At 44.2% G+C, this 21183-nt stretch overlaps 1 protein-coding gene across 1 annotated transcript in view; it reads right to left on the bottom strand.

Annotated features, from left to right (window-relative positions):
• Window positions 1–16559, bottom strand: part of spint2 (serine peptidase inhibitor, Kunitz type, 2) — a 31495-nt gene extending 14936 nt beyond the window's left edge. Inside the window, exon 1 of the mRNA XM_067974987.1 lies at window positions 15855–16559. Coding sequence (XP_067831088.1) covers window positions 15855–16269 — 415 coding nt within the window. The 5' untranslated portion in view covers window positions 16270–16559. The remainder of the gene's footprint in view (window positions 1–15854) is intronic.
• Between the last annotated feature and the right edge of the window lie 4624 nt (window positions 16560–21183).

Consider the following 21183-nt stretch of genomic DNA (forward strand, 5'->3'; position numbering starts at 1 on the left):
CACTGTCGGAGGTGCAGTCTTTCAGAGGGGATCTTTTATGTCTGCCCTCTTAGGTGGACATAAAAGATCCCCACTGCACAATTCGCACTGTGTGCAAATTGGCTGCTGCGTTTCCTACATTACAACAGTGACTACACTTCAAAAAATGTACTTCATTGGCTATAAAGTGCTTTGGGATGTCCAGAGGTTGTGAAAGACGCTATAGAAATGCTAGTTCTGTCTTTCCTTCCATCACACGAGTGCCACCTGTCCCTGAGGAGCGAGTGTTACACACACAGCGCCAAGACAATTATAAAAACTACCAGGATTCACCGAAGACCAGCTGCCACAAACATCCTTTAGAAGGGCTGTCAGTCATACTGGCGATACATTCAGGTCGTATCCAGCTGTGCAAGACCTGTATGTCAGGAACGAGGACCAGCACGGGTCTCCCATAGTACAATGGCAGCTTTTGTCATATATACAGTACAAAGATTTCACAGAAGATTCCATAGAACATAGTGTCTGCTGCCCATATCCTAACTCGCACCAAGTCCCGTTCACCCATCACCCCTGTGCTCGCTGACCTACATTGGCTCCCAGTCTGGCAACACCTCCATTTTAAAATTCTCATCCTTGTTTTCAAACCCGTCCCAAGACCCTCGCCCCTCCCCATCTCTAACTTCTGCCAGCCCTACAACCTTCTGAGATCTCTGCGCATCCCTGATTTTAATCGCCCCTCCATTGGCGGTCGTTCCTTCAGCTGCCTAGGCCCCAAGCTCTGGAATTTGCTCCCTAAACCTCTCTACCTCTTAAGACATTCCTTAAGACCTCTGATCAAGCTTTTGGTCACCTAATATCTCCCTGTGTGGCTCAGTGTCAAATATTGATTGATAACACTCCTGTGAAGTGCTTTGAGACATTTTACTACATTACAACCGCTACATAAATGCAGGATGTTGTGTTGCTAACACATATACATTCTGAATAGCACCCAGTACATCAATGTTTCTTAATCACGAGTTGTGACCCAGAGGGGAGCACTTTTGGGCTACAAATGCACTTCTGCCTGTAGTAAATCTGCTTTCATAAGGTTTTTTTTAAAAAAACTGTTCTTGGTATGTGGGTTTTACTGGCATATCCCTTAATAAGCTAATCCAACTACAACACATAAAAGTAGAGGGCAATTACAGCCATCTTAAATATCGCAGTCTTGTGTAAACAAAATGACAACCAACTTGCTGAACTACTTCAGAACAGGTTCTCTCCGATCACCTCAACCATCAGCAAAAACTTTGTCAACAGCCGGTTTTACCTTGCAGTCCGTCCTCAGTAAACAAATATCTCTCAAATTGACCACACAGCCTGTTGTTAGGCCAGTGGAAGAGAGGAAAAGAAAGACGTGCATTTATATAGCGCCTGTCACAACCTCAGGACATCCAAAAGTGTTTTACAGCCCATGAAGTACTTTTAAAAAGTGTAGTCACTGTTGTAATGTAGGAAACGCGGCAGACAATTTGCGCACAGCAAGCTCCCACAAACAGCAATCTGATTAAGACCAGTTGATCTGTTTTAGTGATGTTGGTTGAGTGATAAATATTGACCAGGACACCAGGGAGAGCTCCGCTGAACTTCTTTGAAATGGTGGCCGTGGGATCTTTGCTCATCCAGGTGGATAGGCAGACGATGGTTTAATGTCTCATCTGAAAAACGGCACCTTTGACAGTGCAGCACTCCCTCAGTATGACCCTAGAGTGTCAGCCTAGATCATGTGCTCAAGTCTCTGGAGTGGGACTTGAACCTACAACCTTCTGACTCAGAGGCACGAGTGTTACCCACTGAGCTGACGCACAATGTCTTGAGGTTACAGCAAATTCACACGACCTAAATTGCTGGCAAGTCTGTCCTATGCATCAGAAGGAGGCAGATGCACAGAATCAGGATCCAGAGAGAGGAGGAACACATATTTCAACAGATCACGAGACCCACAGGAAATATAAAGTCACACGGAAGACAGATCATTATTCATTCTCAAGATGCGGGCGTCGCTGGCAATTCCAGCATTTATTGCCCATCCCCAGTTGCCCTGAGAAGGTGGGGTGTTGGTTGAGGGATAACTTTATCACATGAACCACTACAGTTCATGTGATAAAGTTAAGAGCCAACCACATTGGTGTGGGACTGGAGTCACATATAGGCCCAGACTGGGTCAGAAACAGCAGGTTTCCTTCCCTAAAAAGTGGGATGAATGAACCAGTTGGGTTGTTAATGACAACCCGACAGCTTCATGGTGACTTTCACCGATTCTTTAAACTGAGACGGAGGGATTTGATCTCGAACTCCGATTATTAGTCCAGGCGTCTGGATTACTAATTCAGTAACATCAGTACTACACCACAGTAATCCTGCCTCCCAATTAGGAGCACGAGACGTGAGATCTAGCAGTCAACACACGCCATCATGGTAAAAACAGTCCTTAAATCAGAAAGCATTTGATGAACCTTGTACCTCAGTGAGACTGAATCACATAAGCAGCACCATCTGACTTTTCAGAACAGCCAAAAATTCGATCAATGGAACGGCTACATTTTATAATCACAGGCCTGGGGATCCAAGCGAACTAGTTATTGTCCCCTAGGCTGCACTTTGCCGGCTTTTATTGTCGCCATATCAGGTCTGCAGAACCTCCACTGTCTCAGCTGTTGACACATTCCCCGTCTCTTAAATGTCTTTAATTTCTATCATTATGCTTCTTAATTGTCATTTGAGCCTTTTACCAACTCCTGTTTTCCCATTTAGGCACTTTATGGGGGGGGCGGGGTGCCTCCGTCTCCCACGTCCCCCATTCTGTTCCCGTTTTAAAACGCTGCTCACCTGTAATTTTCTAATTCCGACGAAGGGCTAAACACTAACCCATCTGCTCGTTCCACAGACGCTCCCTAACCTGATCAAGTGCTTCCATCATTCTCTGTTTTGATTTCACCATGGCCTCCCCTTTCTCCCCCCCCACGTAAGGCAACGCAACAAAGAAATTGCAGGGCTATGGGGAAAGAGCAGGGGTGCGGAACTAATTGGACAGCTCTTTCAGAGAGCTGGCCCAGGCATGATGGGCCAAATGGCCTCCATCTGTGCTGTGATTCTATGTTCAGTAACACCCAGTTATCTGTATTTTCTGCATCAGCGCAATCAAACTAAGTTTTCAAATTTTCTTGCTGCATTTCTAACTACATGTAAAATGCAGATTCCACATGTAGGGTGCAGATTATGATCTGGATCGGGACTGGCAAACCAGGGTAGGGAGATTAAAATAGTCGGGAACAAAAAGGTGTTCCATGAGGCAGCAATTGTCATTCCCACAGTATCGGGGAGTTTAGGTGACTGGAGAGGTCCTTCTAAACTGTGATAGGATAGGTTAGTCAATTTCCCTTATCCAACTCCACAAAAAGTACCGAGATCAGTATCATACGAGTGGTTCCAGCACAGAAGGAGGCCATTCAGCCCATCAAGCCCGTGCCGGCAGTAGTAACTCCTCAATCCATCTACAGAGCCTCTTTATTGAAAGATAAAATGCCACCTCTTGCTTGAAAAGGAATATTAAAAAGGTGAGCGAGAGAGAAAACAGACTGCCTAACTCAGCACACATCAAGGTCTCACTATAGGACCGAACAGGGCAGAGGTATGGGGAGAGAGCGGGAATGTGGTATTGAGATAGAGGATCAGCCATGATCATATTGAATGGCGGAGCAGGCTCGAAGGGCCGAATGGCCTACTCCTGCTCCTATTTTCTATGTTTCTATGTTTTTTCTAATATCTTCCAGTGCAATTCACCTTTGACTGCAGATCTGTGGTTCTCACTCCCACCTGCTGGGTGTCAGCCGTGGTTCAATGGGCAACACTCTCACTTCTGAGTCAGAAGGTTGTGGGTTCACGTCCCACTACAGAGACTTGAGCACAAAGTCTAGCCAACACTCCCAGTGCAGTTCTGAGGGAGTGATGCACTGTCAGAGGCGTCATCTTTTAGATGAGACATTAACCGGAGGCCCAGTCTGCCCTCTCAGGTGGATGTAAAAGATCCCATGGCACTATTTGAAGAGCAGGGGAGTGCACCCTGGTGTCCTGGCCAATAGTTATCCCTCAACCAACACCCCAAAACAGATGATCTGGTCATTATCACATTGCTGTTTGTGGGATCTTGCTGTGTGCAAATTGGCTGCCGACATTACAACAGTGACTACACTTCAAAAAGTACTTCATTTGCTGTAAAGAGGTTTGTGACATCCTGAGGTCATGAAAGGCGCTATATAAATGCAAGTCTTTCTTTAAGTGAACCTGTTGGGGTTTTTAAACAATCAACAGCTTCGCGATTGTTCTCTCTGATCCACAAATTACCAAATTTATTGAATTCAATTTCGCAAATTGCCACGGTGGGATTTGAACTGACCATCTTGGTGATGCTCATGCAGCATCATAAACACAACTACCAAACCCAGTTTGGGCATCACACTCTTTGGAGTAAAAGAGAAAAGCCTCTTTAAATCTCGTGAAGCGTCTAGCATATTAAAGCTGTTGGTGTTTGCGGTCGATTGCCGCCTCAAAATAAACCTACGAGAGATTGTGTTTTTACGCTGAAGATGGGCAGAAAGAAAATTATATGGAAGCTACAGGACAAATAGGCCATTCGGCCCTACTGGTCTATGCTGGTGTTTATACTCCACACGAGCCTCCTCCCACTCTAACACCCCTCCCCCGCATTCTTCTATTTCCTTCTCCCTCATCTATGCACCAAGCCTACCCTTAAATGTACCAATTCGATCTGCTTCAACCACTCCATGGAGCAGGGAGTTCCACATTCTCACCACTCTCTGGGTAAATGAATTGCTCCTAAATTTTTCATTTGATTGGTTAGTGGCTAACCAATATTTATACCCCCTTGTTCTGGACTCCCCCAGAAGAAACAGTTTAACCAAGTCTACCCAGTCAAACACCTTCATAAATTTTAAAAGAGACCTCTATGCTGAGATGCTCTGATGCGGAGAGGTTGTTTCCCCTGGCTGGAGAGTCTAGAACTAGAGGGCACAGTCTCAGGATAAGGGGGTCGGCCATTTCAGACTGAGATGAGGAGGAATTTCTTCACACAGAGGGTTGCGAATCTTTGGAATTCTCTACCCCGGGGGCTGTGGATGCTGAGGCGTTGAATATATTCAAGACTGAGATCGATAGATTTTTAGGGGAAACAAGGGATATGGGGATCGGGCAGGAAAGTGGAGTTGAGGTTGAAGATCAGCCATGATCTGATTGAATGGCAGAGCGGGCTCGAGGGGCCGAATGGCCTACTCCTGCTTCTATTTCTTATGTTCTCTATCAGGTCTCCTCTGCCTATAGATTTTTTTTTTAAAGTTACTGCCGACAGTCCCCTGGAGTAGGGTTGCCAACTCTGGTTGGACGTATTCCAGGAGGTTTCATCACATGACCTCCCACCGTCTGTCCCGCCCCCCACACTCCTGCCATTGGTTGCCCGACACGTCCATCCTCGTGACGTCCTGCGATTGGCGATTGGAAAGCAAACAGACTCTTCATTGGATGATTCTTGACTATCAGTCAATCGGGTAAACAGCCTTTCTCCCCCCCGCCCAACTCAATATTTTTATAAGTAACTAATAAAACAAAAAAAAGTGTTCAAAGAAAAAGAAACACATGGTTTTTTGTAATGCTCCTGTGATTTTTTTCCCCCCTGGGTTTTGCTCCCAGCTGTGTCCTGGAGATTAATCTTCAATTCCTGGACACTCCAGGGCAATCCTGGAGGGTTGGTAACCCCTATTCTGGGGGGTGAGGGGGGGCAGTAATATGTGTTGCACCAGCAGACTGTTTTGAAGGTGATGTCATGGCATAATCACAATGTCATCATCCATTAGCTGCAGTGACATCACAGGCGAGAAGCAGTTATGGTCACATGTGCAGAATGGTGGGCCTCATCGTCTAGGATTCACCAGTGTAAGGAATCTTACAACACCAGGTTATAGTCCAACAGTTTTATTTGAAAAGCACAAGCTTTCGGAGGCTTTCTCCTTCGTCATTGACGAAGGAGAAAGCCTCCGAAAGCTTGTGCTTTTCAAATAAAACTGTTGGACTATAACCTGGTGTTGCAAGATTCCTTACATTTGTCCACCCCAGTCCATCACCGGCATCTCCACATCATTGAATTCACCAGGGCTGTAACGTAAAAGCAGCTTTTAGTCATTATTGGGTTGGGAGGGGGAAGGAAGAGAAATAAAGGATACACTTTTCATGAAAGACACTGTCCTTTCATGTTAACGATTCACACAAAGTCACAGTAAAGCAGCGACGAAGAAAAAAAAAGACAAATCTCAATCCTTTCCAAAGTACAGCGCTGCAATTTAACAAGCTTAGTCACCGACTCCATAATTCACAAACCTGTTCGACTGGTTTAACAACACAGCCCCATGTAATCATTAACTGCGCGACTTAGAACACAATTTCTCACAGTTAAGAGATCTATTTATTGCTGCGAGCTGCCTTCCCTCCATAACTCAACGCTACACGCACTGGGGTGGGTATCATGACCAAATGGAACATCAGTATACCTGTTACACAATGTGAAGACAAGGCAGTATTGTACACTCACCAGGAAATGACTACATAAACTACTGATAAAAATCTACAATGAAGCCAGTTCTATTGTTACTTCAGTAGCATTTCCTTCAATAAAAAAAAAGTGACCTCTTGGATACAGACTTCCCCCAGTCACAACTATGTACAGTGTCGCCCATCAGGGGGAGGGGACCACTGGAAGGAATGAAGCTGGGATTGTTCTCCTTAGAGCAGAGAAGGTTAAAGGGAGATTTTAATAGTGATGTTCAAAATTATATATAGAGTTTTGATAGTGGAGACAGGGAGAATCTGCTTCCACTGGCAGGAGGGTCAGTAACCAGAGGACACAGATTTAAGATAATTGGCAAAAGAACCAAAAAAGGGGAAAAGAAGGAGTTTTTTATTAAAACGCTGAGTGGTTATGATTTGGGAATGTGCTGCCTGAAAGGGTGGTGGAAGCAGATTCAATAGTAACTTTCAAAAGGGAATTGGATAAATGCTTGAAAAGGAAACATTTGCAGGGATATGGGGAAAGAGCAAAGTTGGGGGGTGGGAGAGTGGGACTAATTGGATCACTCTTTCAAAGAGCTGGCACAGGCACCATGGGCCGAATGGCCTCCTTCCATGCTGTATCATTCTATGATTCGAATAGTGGGTCTGTCCAAATTAACAATCAAAAGTGAAATTCTGTAGATGCTGGAAACCTGAAACAAAAAACAGAAAATGCTGGAAACACTCAGCAGGTCAGGCCACATCTGGAGAGAGAAACGGACAAGTTAATGTTGCAGATGTGGAGCCTTCATCGAGACTGGAGGATATTACAAATAAACAGCATTTTTTTTTAAAAAAAGAACTGAACAAGGGGAGAAGGAAACACACAAAAAGAGAGATAGAATAGACCTATAAAATATGTTTGAATGGAGAGACAGGAGATGGTTAAATGGAAGGTGATATTAGCCTGAGGCAAAAGGGGAGAAATCAAAGAAACCCAAGATTTACAAAACAGAGGAGCTGCGAATAGCCGAGTTGGTGAAAATGAGGCAGGTCTAACGGAAACACAAAAAACTGGCAAAGTGAAGTGGGAGAAGAATAAAACAGGTCTAATACAAAGGATGCAGGCGGTCCCACCAGCAGATCGTTCTCAGAGGTTCCCCACCCCAAGGGCCAGACTGTTCCTCCTCCTCCCCCAGAAATGCCAACATATCCATCCTATAATACCAGCACTCTCTGTCGAAGAGGAAGTGAGAGTTTATAGTTAAGGTCTGATTAGTAAAGGTAATATTAAGACCAGAGGGTTGCAAAGTCCCAATAGAAGGATACAGTTCTGTTCCTTGAGCTTGATTGAAACTGTGTTTGGCCAAAGACAGATGCCAGTGTGCGAATGGGTCAGGCAATTGAAGTGACAGGGAGCTCACACTCACTTGTGGACAGAACGGAGGCATTTGCGAGCTGCTCGATTGCTCCCAGCAAACATCACCACCACAGACAGGCCTGTAACCAGCATCCACCCTCCTGTGACACATCTCCAAGTATCCTTTCCTGACACGATCACATCTACTACATTGTACGGTTAGATATTCTTTACAAGCCAGGCTGCACCAAGATTTTATCTGCCCCCAATTTTTAAAATTCATTTTTGGGATATGGGCGTCACTGGCCAGGCCGGCATTTATTGTCCATCCCTAGTTGCCCCTTGAGAAGGTGGTGGTGAGCCGTCTTCCTGAACCGCTGCAGTCCGTGTGGTGAAGGTTCTCCCACAGTGCTGTTAGGAAGGGAGTTCCAGGATTTTGACCCAGCGCCGATGAAGGAACGGCGATATATTTCCAAGTCGGGATGGTGTGTGACTTGGAGGTGGTGTTGTTCCCAGGCACCTGCTGACCTTGTCCTTCTAGGTGGTGGAGGTTGCAGGTTTGGGAGGTACTGTCAAAGATGCCTTGGCGAGTTGCTGCAGTGCATCTTGTAGATGGTACACACTGCAGCCACAGTGCGCTGGTGGTGGAGGGAGTGAATATTTAGGGTGGTGGATGGGCTGTCAATCAAGCAGACTTGTGTCCTGGATTAGCAAAATCCTCGTCACCACCGCTGCAATGACAAAGCTCAGTATGTCTTGACTCCAGTATACGCACAGGGCTAAACTATCCTCCAGGTCAATAGGGCGCTCATGGGACTGGTTTGGTTTAGTTTAGTCTATTGACAACAGTAGTTGAGACAAACACTCAGTGCAGTGCAATGCAGATCACATGATTTGAATTCCAGAAACATTGGGTCTGTTGGTGTATGTGGGAAGAGAATAGATTCACATCAGGAACATTTGCAGGTTGGAGGAGGAGTTAAATAATAAAATCTTTGTTTACTCTCTAGATACCAGAGCCCTTTGACACTCCTATATAATCCTATCTATCTCGTTTAACATTCCTGCCTCTCCCTCAGCATTGTTTTGTCATCATTCTTTTAGCAGGTCTATCTATCCCAGTCCGGAAAAGCCTCGAATATAAAATTCTCATCATTGTGTTCAAATCTCTCTCACTGGCCTCGCCCCTCCCTATCTTTCTAACCTCCTCCAGCCCTACAACCCTCAGAGATCTCTGCAATTCTCCAATTCTGGCTTCTTGCACATCCCTGATTTTCACCGCTCCACCATTGACGGTCGTACCTTCAGCTGCCTCGGCCCTAAGCTCTGGAATTCCCTCCCTAAATCTCTTCCCTCCTTTAAGGCGCTCCTTAAAATCTACCTCTGATCAAGATTTTGGTCGCCTGTCCTAATATCTCCTTCTGTGGCACAGTGACAATTTTTGTCTGATAAACCGCTCCAGTGAAGCTCGTTGGGACGTTTTACTACTTTAAAAAAGGCACTATATAAAATGAAAGTTGTCATAGTTGTAAAGTGCATTTAAATTATGTAACTATCATTAGTCACAGGCACACCTTCCTCCACCCCACCATCTGTCATTTAGACATTAAACTTCAAACCATTGAAAGAACCGGTATTTTGACCTTGGGTAAATAAAATAGTATATTACGCATCCAAAATAAGGGAATTCAGCACAGAGGGTGCGAGATGCTTTCCTACTTGTAGGTACTCGTGGTCACATCAAGGATTTATAAGACAGTCAGATTTTAAGTGAGGCCGTCCTTGCTCTGCCCAATCTCTTCTCCTGCACCAGGACAATTCCTTCCCATTTTCCCCACAGCAGCCATCCTGTGGTCAGTGCAAGATTTAGTGTCAAATTAGGGGCAGTTTTGTTCCTATGCTACTTCGCCCAGTAGGAACTTTTGAGACTGTCTTATCTGGTCACAAATAATCCTCACAGCCAAAGACTTCCAGTTTAGAAGTCTGCCGTTTCAGACCATTGGATAAAAATGGGCAGAAAATCTAGAACACAATTCCTAGATATATTTTTGGTGCATCAACATTTTTGATCTAAAAATATAATCCGATCACCCAACTGCAAAACAGAGAGAATTAGCCCCAGGTCAATGGGTTTAGGAATCCTATATTCAAGTCAATGGGTTTGGAAATCCTTTTCCAAAGGTCTTAGACAAGTTTCAGCAGGTTCTGCACCCAATTCCATGGATTGTGCTCTTGTTGACCTATTAAGGGCTCAGGATCCATATACTGACAAGGACTGAATATGGTGATCAGACTAGTTTTGCTGGATCTACTGTTGGCATGGTTTGAGGACACAATACAGGCAGCTGTATCTCTGAAGATCAAACACTTCCTGTAGCTCAAACATTTATGTGGGTGTCGCATTTGAACGAACATGCCAATGTTCAGATCACAGGACAATAGATAAAACTTATAGAACCTCCCCTGACTATTCAAAACTATCCTAGTTTTTAACTATTTGATGACTAGCATCAATCTGATTTTGTAAAATTGATTCTGAAATTGGAATGGCCTATGGTAGGCCCATCTCTCCCCACCCCCTGTTCCCCAGGCTAGGGTCTGGGGAAAGAGGAGAGTGGGGGGGGGGGGGGAAGCAAGGTGTTACTTCACAGAACAGGAAAGATATCAGAGTTTGGTGACAATCTCAAGAGGGGAACTGCATGCATTCAATTGACTGGCCCTTTGATGCTGGAGGCTTCTCATGGTAAGTTGCCAGGTGTCCTTTATCACTAAATAGTCTGCTTTAGAAACCTGTGCCAGACAGCCCGAGGACTGGCATAGTGTGTGGCCTGGACATGAAATCCCACCCAAATGACATCATGGATTGGCAGTCCTGCCCAATACCCTACTCATTCTGCTCGTCAGTATCACGTCAGGCCTCTACAAGAAGTCGTCTCTGCTCCCAGGCAATCTCAGACCAGCTGTTACAAAACACAAGTCAAGGATGGCAAAGGCCTTTTGGCCCAAAGTTCATTGCTCTAGTACCCCAAACTCTCCCACTATACTTCCAGCTTCATTTTGAGCGTGCGGAATGCGAGATATAGTAACAAGGGACAACAGACACAGTAAACCTCTCACTTAGGACAATACTGGTCCTTGATTAGAGCAAGGGGGCTTGGACTTTCAATTGTCTAGAGATCGTATTTATTAGGATCAGGACCTTATGTCTTGGCTTGCGGCACCCCAGAACGAGAGGATTCACAAACCCCAAACCTTGGTATCCAATTCACCCTAGTATTACTGGCGAAGTTACTATTATTGTCTGAATGTGTTACTAATCATTTCTACCCTAAATTTGAAACGATTTTGGAAAATATTCTATTAGAAGTTAAGGATGTGCTAGCAGCTAAAAGAGCAAAGATTAACAACTTGCATTTATATAGCGCCTTGAAAACAAAATCTGACACCGAGCCAAACAAGGAGATATTAGGACAGGTGACCAAAAGCTTGGTCAAAGAGGTAGGTTTTACGGAGTGCCTTAAAGGAGAGAGGTGGAGAGGTTTAGGGAGGGAATTCCAGCGCTTAGGGCCTAGGCAGCTGAAGGCACGGCCGCCAATGGTGGAGCGATTAAAGTTGGGAATGCACAAGAGGCTAGAAAAGGTAGCGATGGGAGCGTCATCAATTCCATACGACTGACCTGTGTTAAATGAATCTGTTTGGAAGATGGGGATGGGTAAGATATGGGGCATCTCACAAAGACAGTCTTCCTGCCACCTCTATGTACCCTATATAGATAGAATGAGTTTATGGCATTTGCAAACAAGCTCTGAGGAATTGCAAGTCCAGATAGCTCGAGCTCCCCAAATTAATACTAATTTCTGTGTCGAACAATTCAAATAGCAGAGTAACAAGTGATCGAGTTTGGAGCAAGATGTTTAGGGGAAAGAGGAGAAAAAAATATAGGAAGAGTGCAGAAAGCTGTCACCCTGCATCCAATTCGTGCCATATACAACCAAAGTGTATGAAGAAAATAGTTTCATGTCCAAGTGTCAACATTACAATCACGAGGACAACAAAAAGGTAAAATCCACAAAAGTCAAACCTGACCAGTGTCATCACAATTTTCTCCGCTGCATTTCAGGGAACATTGCTCATCTTCAATCTTAAAATGTTCTTAAATTTTGTGATAAGACAACACTAAATAGTAACGGGAGTAGGACATACAGCCCCTCGAGCCTGTTCTGCCAATTAGATCATGGCTGATCTGTATCTTAACTCCATCTACCCGCCTTGGTTCTGTAACCCTTAATACCCTTGTCTAACAAAAATCTATCAATCTCAGTTTTGAGATTTTCAATTGACCCCCAGCCTCAAGCTTTTTGGGGGAAGAGAGTACCAGATTTCCACTCCCCTTTGTGTGACGAAGTGCTTCCTGGCATCACCCCTAAATGGCCCAGCTCTAATTTTAAGGTTATGCCCCCTTGTTCTGGACTCCCCCACCAGAGGAAATAGTTTCTCTTTATCTACCCTCTCAGTCCTTTAATCGTCTTAAACACCTCAGTTAGATCACCCTTTAATCTTCTAGACTCGAGGGAATGCAAGTCTAGTTTAAGAAACCTGTCCTCATAAATTAACCCTTCTAGCCCCAGTATCATTCTGGTGAATCTGCACTGCACCAACTCCAAGGCCAACATATCCTTCCTGTGGTGTGGAGCCCAGAACTGAACGCAGTACTCCAGACGCAGCTTAACCAGAGCGTTATATAACTGTAGCGTAACTTCCACCCTCCTTGAGATAAAGGCCAACCATCCATTCGCCTTTTAAACTTACTTTTTGTACCTATCCACTAGTTTTGAGTGATTTCTGTACATGAGCCCTTAAATCACTTTGCTCCTCCACAGTTTCTATTTAGAAGAGTCTGATCTATCTTTTATTTTAAAAAAGATAGAAAGATACCCTCTCAGCTACCGTGAAGCAGCTTAACCAAAGCCATAATCCAGAAGTCCGTGTGCCAGATACGGCACTGACTGTAATATGTTAGCATACCCCAGGAACAAGGCAGCACTTTTTCCCCCATGGAATGTTTTTAATTGTAGATTTAAAAAAAAAACAGGTTTTGAGCCTTTTTTTTTTAAGATTCTATTTAAGCTCCAAAAAGCAGGAGAAAGTAAAGAGGAAAAAATTGGATTCCAAAAAAATCCAGGTAAATTTGGGGAAAAAAAAGTTTAAAAAGTCAGTTATTATTTCAAATATCACAAACTCAGTTTACAATAAGCGAAGGCTAACTTCAGAGAGTACTGCACTTCAATCATTTATCGTAAATAGTTCTCCAAAGACATGTCTTTATCGTAAATAATTCTCCAAAGATGTGCATCTTTAAGACAGAACTCTTGTTTTTCCCCCCCCCCTAAGATGCAAGGCAGACAAAATTCTACCACTGTGAAGATTTTAAACTGATAGACAAGAAAAAATTCAGACACAAACCAGCAATCATTTACTTGGCAAACCTTCACTCCATCAGACCCCACCAGGTGTTCAGCTCCCATCAATTTATTCCATTTGGGTTATTTACTGTAAAGTTTCAAAAAGGTTTCTATTTTTTAAAAAATTCTATTATTCCATGGCATGCTATGTTTTGAGTGCGCCTAAATGCAAATACATCAGTGTGTTTCCTATGTACACAAAATTCTAAATTTAACTCAGAGTGGCAAATATCAAGAGCTGATTTATCCCAGTGACCCTAACAAATTTACTCTCAAGTCTTTAATCTCCCAACTCCCTCGAAAGAATTTGGTACTGAAAAAAAATCAAGTCCAAAGTTGTACGCACAAGTTGGTGGTGTTATGTGGGGTACGTCTAGTGGTTATGGTACTAGCGACCTGGACAGTTCAAGTTGTGAAATTGAATTCAATTAATCTGATCATTTGTCAGCTGGAACCAGATAAATAGCCATGAAAGCTGGTGGATTGTCATAAAAACCCAACTGGTTCACCAAAGTCCTTCAGGGAACAGAATCTGCCACCCTTCCCAATCTGACCTACACATGATGCCAATCCCATGCTACATGGTTGACTCTTAATCCCCTCAGAGCAGGTAGGGATGGGTTAGAACTACTGGCTTGCCAATGTTGCTCACATCCCAAGACAAATATTTTTTTTTTTTTAAAAGTGAATTCATCTCTAGGCACAATTTTAAAGTGCAAAGAATGAGTGTGTTCAGAGTTTTTTTTTAAAGAAAAAAATGTCAGAACTCCATGAATTTTGAACATTATCAAGTTGAGACAATGCCCCTTGAAGTAAAGAATATCCTGCATCCTTCGCCTAAATCATCGTTATGAAACCAAGTTTGTTATTTAATGTTGATCTCATGTCATAATGTTGGAAGCTCAAAGGTTTTACACGACAGCAAATGAGGTGTAGCGGGTTTAGCGTGACGGAAAGCAACATGGGATGTTTCAAGGTCCCGTTAAAAAAAGGATTTGGGAATCAGCTTTACCCACGCAATGCTTTGGGACTATGAAGCAAAAATAGTTCAAGCCATCTGAACACGCAGTGGTCGATCCTATAAATATTTCACTGGAAAAAGATATACCAAGGAACATTCAGAACCTTTTGTCCATGTACACAGATCAATAAAAGCTAGTGCACAGGTACAAAAAGTAATCAAAAAGGGGCTAATAGAATGTTGGCCTTTATCTCAAGGGGGTTGGAATTCAAAAGTAAAAGAAGTTGATTTTTGTACAGATGCTATCTGGAGTACTGCATTCATTTTTCAGCACTGCACCTCAAGAAAGATATATTGGCCTTGGAAGGGACATAGTCTTAAAATTAGAGCTAGGCCATTTAGGAATTAATCAGGAAACATTTTTTCCCCCCACACAAAGGGTTGGGGAAATCTCTCCCCAAAAGGCTGTGGATTCCGGTTCAATTTAAATTTTCAGAGATCGATAGATTTTTGTACAGGAAGGGTATCAAGGGATTTAGAGCAACGGTGGGTAAATAAAGTTGAGGCGCAGATCAACCATGACCCAATCGAATGGCAGAACCGGATCGAGGGGCTGAATGGCCTCCTATTCTGTCCTCCCATGTTTGATATGGGCATGCGGATGCAGGTAACGACAAACACTTCATTCCAACAAAATGTAGAGAGAGGGAAAGATTCTCACATCATTGGCCAGCATCTTATTTGACAGAGCTATTGATTTGATTGCTAACCATTCGATTTGAGATTTCGTCAACAAGCATCACCCTGATACTGGCACAATCACCCTGATACTGGCACAATCACCCTGATACTGGCACAATCACCCAAAATCCGATTCTGCCAATCCTTTCCCTATAAACCAGCCAGAAAAGTCTCCAAGACACATTGCTATGAAAACTATTTCTCTTTTAATAACATTTGCAGGTGCATTACATCATTTCCAGATTGTAAACACCCCTCCCATTCTCACCTTAAATTGCAGGGGGGAGGGTGGGGGCATGATAAAGATAAACACTAATTAATAAAAAAGTTAATGGTTTATTTTAAACTCAGTTTTGAGACTCTCATTCCTCCCCCAGAGAATAATACAGACAAAGGTTACATTCTACAAGTAGCTTTTTTCAAGCTTAAAAGCGTATAGGTCCTTCTATCCACCTCATCCCTCAAATCTCCCCAAGTGAAAGTACTAGGAGCACTCAGGATGTAGAAAGGTGAGGTTATATTAAATCACCTTGAGATAGCGCCCTATTTATGTTACTTCTAAAGCCTACATAAATGCACGGCTACATTATGGTCTACTTCACTCACACCTGTACACAACTGCCAAGAGGGCAGCTCTCATGTCGCCGTTTAGAATCTTTGCACATAAACAGCCTGTCCCAAGAGAATCAGGTTACGATTGGGAAGGGATGATTCACTATTACAGGAAACACCCTTCGGTTGTTAAAATTACCTGCTGGAATGGCACTGGGGTCGTCGCTTTTCTGGACAGGCAGAGACCTGGTGCTGGCTTCGTATCCCTGGCGAGAGATCAACTTGCAAACGGCCTTCTGGTTGTCGAAGCAGTCGATGAGGAGGCAGATGATCTTTCCTTCCGACCTCTCCTCCAGCAGGGCCAGGTTGCAACGCTTGACGGAGCAGCAGTCGGCCAGGCAACGCTGGGAGCTGTTGACCGACTGGATGCTCAGCAGGTCGGCCCCGTCCTCGAAGCTCTTTGGATGAAGGGAGGTCCCCTTGGAGACGTTGTAGGAGCCGAAGCAGTCGTCCGGGGGAGCCGGGTCTCCCGGAGAGCTGGCGATGGGTGGTGGGCAGAGGAGCATCAAACCCAACAAGGGAGAGAGGCAGCTGCTGAGACGTGTCTGCGCCATGGCGAACACACCTTCACTGAAACTAACCAACCAACCTGTGAAACTGACCCTTCTACACTGTTGGAACAGAGAATCCAATCGATTGGGCTTTAAGAAAAAACACAAATGCAATAAATTTTCTTTGTCCAACTGGATCTGCAATTAACTTGAGTTCCCACTTCCCTGTGACTCACGTCACCGACAAGTTACAACAGCCAGGAAACTGTTCATTTGCTACTTTAATTATTTATTAATTTCCACCTTTTAAATTTGGTTATCTCTCTCTCTCTCTCTCTCTTTTTCCACCCGCCTCCTGCAATATATAATGTGGTTAGAAAATAAATGAGTTGAGTGGGCTGGGCGGTTTCATGAATAATTATTTCAACTGCTAAGTGGCTCTTGCATCACAATGAGGACCTGTGAGAATTTGCAGACGTCCCTTTCAGCTTTTAAAAAAAAAATCTGTGCACATCTGTATTATAAACCTTTCACATTTGTTTCATGGGGTGCTGCGGTTAGGCACTAAAAAGGCAAATAATGTACTAAAGTCTAATACATAATTAATAATTAAAATTATGAAGGGTTTAAAAAACATCTTTCCACATCTGCAATATAAAACTTTCACATTTATTTCATGGGGTGCTGCGGTTAGGCACTAAAAAGGCAAATAATGTAATAAAGTCTAATATATCATTAATAATTAAAATTATGAAGGGTTTAAAAAACATCTGTCCACATCTGGAATATAAACCTTTCACGTTTATTTCATGGATGCTGCGGTTAGGCACTAAAAAGGCAAATAATGTAATAAAGTCTAATATATTATAAATAATTAAAATTATGATGGGTTTTAAAAACATCTGTCCACATCTGGAATATAAACCTTTCACGTATGTTTCATGGATGCTGCGGTTAGGCACTAAAAAGGCAAATAATGTAATAAAGTTAATTTATAATTAAAATTATGAAGGGTTTAAAAAATAACATAAGTCCACATTTGTAACATAAAACTTTCACATTTATTTAATGATATGCATGGGCTACTGTGATTAGGTAGAAGTTAGGCAAATAAATTATATAATTAATAATTAAAATTGTAAAGGGGTTTTGATAGGGTAGACAGGGAGAAACTGTTTCCAGTGGCAGGAGGGTCGGTAACCAGAGGTCACAGATTTAAAATAATTGGCAAAAGAACCAGTGGGGAGATAGAATTTTTTTACGCAGCGAGTTGTTATGATCTGGAATGCGCTGCCTGAAAGGGCGGTGGAAGCAGATTCAATAGTAACTTTCAAAAGGGAACTGGATAAATACCTGAAGGGGAAGCATTTGCAGGGGTATGGGGAAAGAGCAGGGGAGTGGGACTAATTGGATAGCTCTTTCAAAGAGCCGGCACAGGCAGGATGGGTTGAATGGCCTCCTTCTGTGGTGCATGATTCTAAGTGCGAGTCCCCAGTTGCTGCCAGCAGAGGGCACCAGATGCTGCGTTCAGGGACATAAAGCTGTATGTCCTGTCCTGTGTTGTACCACTTGGTGAGATTGCCACCCCCTATTATAAGAGGGCACTGCTAATAAAATAAGAAAACTAAAATTACTGTCTGATAATTTTCAAGGGCCAGTTGCCAAATTCAGGTTAATAATACATTCAATCCCCTGCGGTCCCAGAAAGAGGGAGAGTTTATGTTTCAAAAGACATCACTACACAGTTCTGGTGTCTGTAATCCTAGGTCAAGGCAGGTGAGGGGCTGTAAGGCCGAGTCCCGGTATCAGGAGTCTGAGTTAAGACAAAAGACTGGGGAAATTGGGCTTTTCAGCCTGGAAAGAAGGGGTCTGAGTGGTGATCTTCTAGAGGTATAGTTTTCATAAAAAAAGAAAGAGTTGCATTTATGTATCACCTTTCACGTCCTCAGGGCATCTTAAAGTGCTTTACAACCAATGAAGTACTTTCGAAGTGTAGTCACAGTTGTAATGTAGGAAATGCAGCAGCCTATTTGCACACAGCAAGATCCCACAAACAGCAATGTGATAATGACCAGATAATCTGTTTTTAGGTGTTGGTTGAGGGATAAATATTGGCCAGGGCACCAAGGAGAACTCCCCTGTTCTTCTTCGAACAATTTTCACTGGATTTTTTACATCCACCTGAGAGGGCAGATGGGACCTTGGTTTAACGACAAGCTAGATAAGGGAATGGAAAAGGTAAATCTAGAAAATTACCTTAAATTAAATTGCAAGAGTAGAACAGGGGACACAGGTTCAAACTAGTAAAAGCTAAATTTAGGACCAATATCAGGAAATTCTTCACACACAGAGTGATCAACACTTGGAATGGACAATGGGAGAGAGCAGTGGAAGGCTAAAACCCTAGGAGTCATTTAAGAAACAATTCAATGCTGCAGTGGGAGGATTTGTGGATGGATGAATTAAGATGGGCCAAATGGCCTTGCTCATTCTTAAATCTCTTGTGATCTTGTGACGAGCCAAAGCCCAACGTAAAGCAGAGTACTGTCAGGGCTGAGATGATCGGCCTCCAACAACCACAACTATCTTCCTTTGTGCCTGGTATGACTCCAGGAGGTGGGAAGTTTTCCCTCTGATCCCAATTGAGTTCAGTTTTACTAGGGCTCCTTGGTGCCACACTTGGTCAAATGCTACGTTGATATCAAAGACAGTCACTTTCACCCCACCTCTGGAACTCTTGTGTCCAAATTTGGACCAAGGCTGTAATGAGGTCTGGAGCTGAATGGTCCTGGCAGAAGCTACACTGAGCATCGGTGAGCAGGTTATTGGTGAGTGAGTGGGTTATTGGTGAGTGAGCGGGTTATTGGTGAGTGAGGGGGTTATTGGTGAGTGAGCGGGTTATTGTTGAGTGAGTGGGTTATTGGTGAGTGAGCGGGTTATTGGTGAGTGAGCGGGTTATTGGTGAGTGAGCGGGTTATTGGTGAGTGAGTGAGTGGGCTATTGGTGAGTGAGTGGGCTATTGGTGAGTGAGGGGGTTATTGGTGAGTGAGCGGGTTATTGGTGAGTGAGTGAGTGGGCTATTGGTGAGTGAGTGGGCTATTGGTGAGTGAGGGGGTTATTGGTGAGTGAGCGGGTTATTGGTGAGTGAGCGGGTTATTGGTGAGTGAGCGGGTTATTGGTGAGTGAGTGGGTTATTGGTGAGTGAGCGGGTTATTGGTGAGTGAGTGGGTTATTGGTGAGTGAGTGGGTGGGTTATTGGTGAGTGAGCGGGTTATTGGTGAGTGAGTGGGTTATTGGTGAGTGAGTGGGTGGGTTATTGGTGAGTGAGCGGGTTATTGGTGAGTGAGCGGGTTATTGGTGAGTGAGTGGGTTATTGGTGAGTGAGCGGGTTATTGGTGAGTGAGTGGGTTATTGGTGAGTGAGTGGGTGGGTTATTGGTGAGTGAGCGGGTTATTGGTGAGTGAGCGGGTTATTGGTGAGTGAGCGGGTTATTGGTGAGTGAGCGGGTGGGTTATTGGTGAGTGAGCGGGTTATTGGTGAGTGAGTGGGTTATTGGTGAGTGAGCGGGTTATTGGTGAGTGAGTGGGTTATTGGTGAGTGAGTGGGTGGGTTATTGGTGAGTGAGCGGGTTATTGGTGAGTGAGCGGGTTATTGGTGAGTGAGCGGGTTATTGGTGAGTGAGCGGGTTATTGGTGAGTAAGTGCCGTTTGATAGCACTGTCGACGACACCTTCCATCACTTTGTTGATGATTGAGAGTAGACTGATGGGGCGGTAATTGGCCGGATTGACTTATCCTGCCTTTTGTGGACAGGACATACCTGGGTGATTTTCCACATTGTCGGACAGGTGCCAGTGTTGTAGCTGTACTGGAACAGCTTGGCTAGAGGCACGGCTAGTTCTGGAGCACAGGTCTTCAGCACTACAGCTGGGATGTTCTTGAGACCTGCAGCCTTTGCTGTATCCAGTGCACTTGACCATTTCTTGATATTGCGTGGAGTGAATCAAATCGAAGGCCCCCTGACACACTGTGAGGGTGTTACTTTTCACCCTAGAATGTATATGTCTGATCAGTAGGACCCTTTCGCTGCCACCTTCAACTTTACAGACACCTAGAACCATCATAAAATGTCAGACCTCTCCTGTAACCCTGAGAAGTTTAAAGACAAATCATCTACAAGATGCCAATCTGTCTACACACCCGCTCACACCTACAAACCTCCCAGGGTCTTGTTACAGGATCTGTCCAGGTCAAAGGGATAATTGGGGATAACTAAACTGCTAATGAGTTCAGCTACAGTTGAAAAGTTACTGGACATAGTTAACATATTAAAAAAAAGAGAAATCAATAGCAGTCCAGGACAACATCCAGGCTTGGGCTCATAAGTGGCAAGTAACATTCGCGCCAGATCAGTGCCAGGCAATGACCATCTCCAACAAGAGAGAGTCTAACCACCTCCCCTTGACATTCAACAGCATTACCATCGCCGAATCCCCCACCATCAACATCCTGGGGGTCACCATTGACCAGAAACTTAATTGGACCAGCCATGTAAGTACTGTGGCTACGAGAGCAGGTCAGAGGCTGGGTATTCTGCGGTGAGTGACTCACCTCCTGACTCCCCAAAGCCTTTCCACCATCTACAAGGCACAAGTCAGGAGTGTGATGGAATACTCTCCACTTGCTTGGATGAGTGCAGCTCCAACAACACTCAAGAAGCTCGACACCATCCAGGACAAAGCAGTCCGCTTGATTGGCACCCCATCCACCACCCTAAACATTCACTCCCTTCACCACCGACGCACTGTGGCTGCAGTGTGTACCATCCACAGGATGCACTGCAGCAACTCGCCAAGGCTTCTTCGACAGCACCTCCCAAACCCGCGACCTCTACCACCTAGAAGGACAAGAGCAGCAGGCACATGGGAACAACACCACCTGCACGTTCCCCTCCAAGTCACACACCATCCCGACTTGG

This window comes from Heptranchias perlo, chromosome 41 (assembly GCF_035084215.1).
Source record: "Heptranchias perlo isolate sHepPer1 chromosome 41, sHepPer1.hap1, whole genome shotgun sequence".
Taxonomy (NCBI): domain Eukaryota; kingdom Metazoa; phylum Chordata; class Chondrichthyes; order Hexanchiformes; family Hexanchidae; genus Heptranchias; species Heptranchias perlo.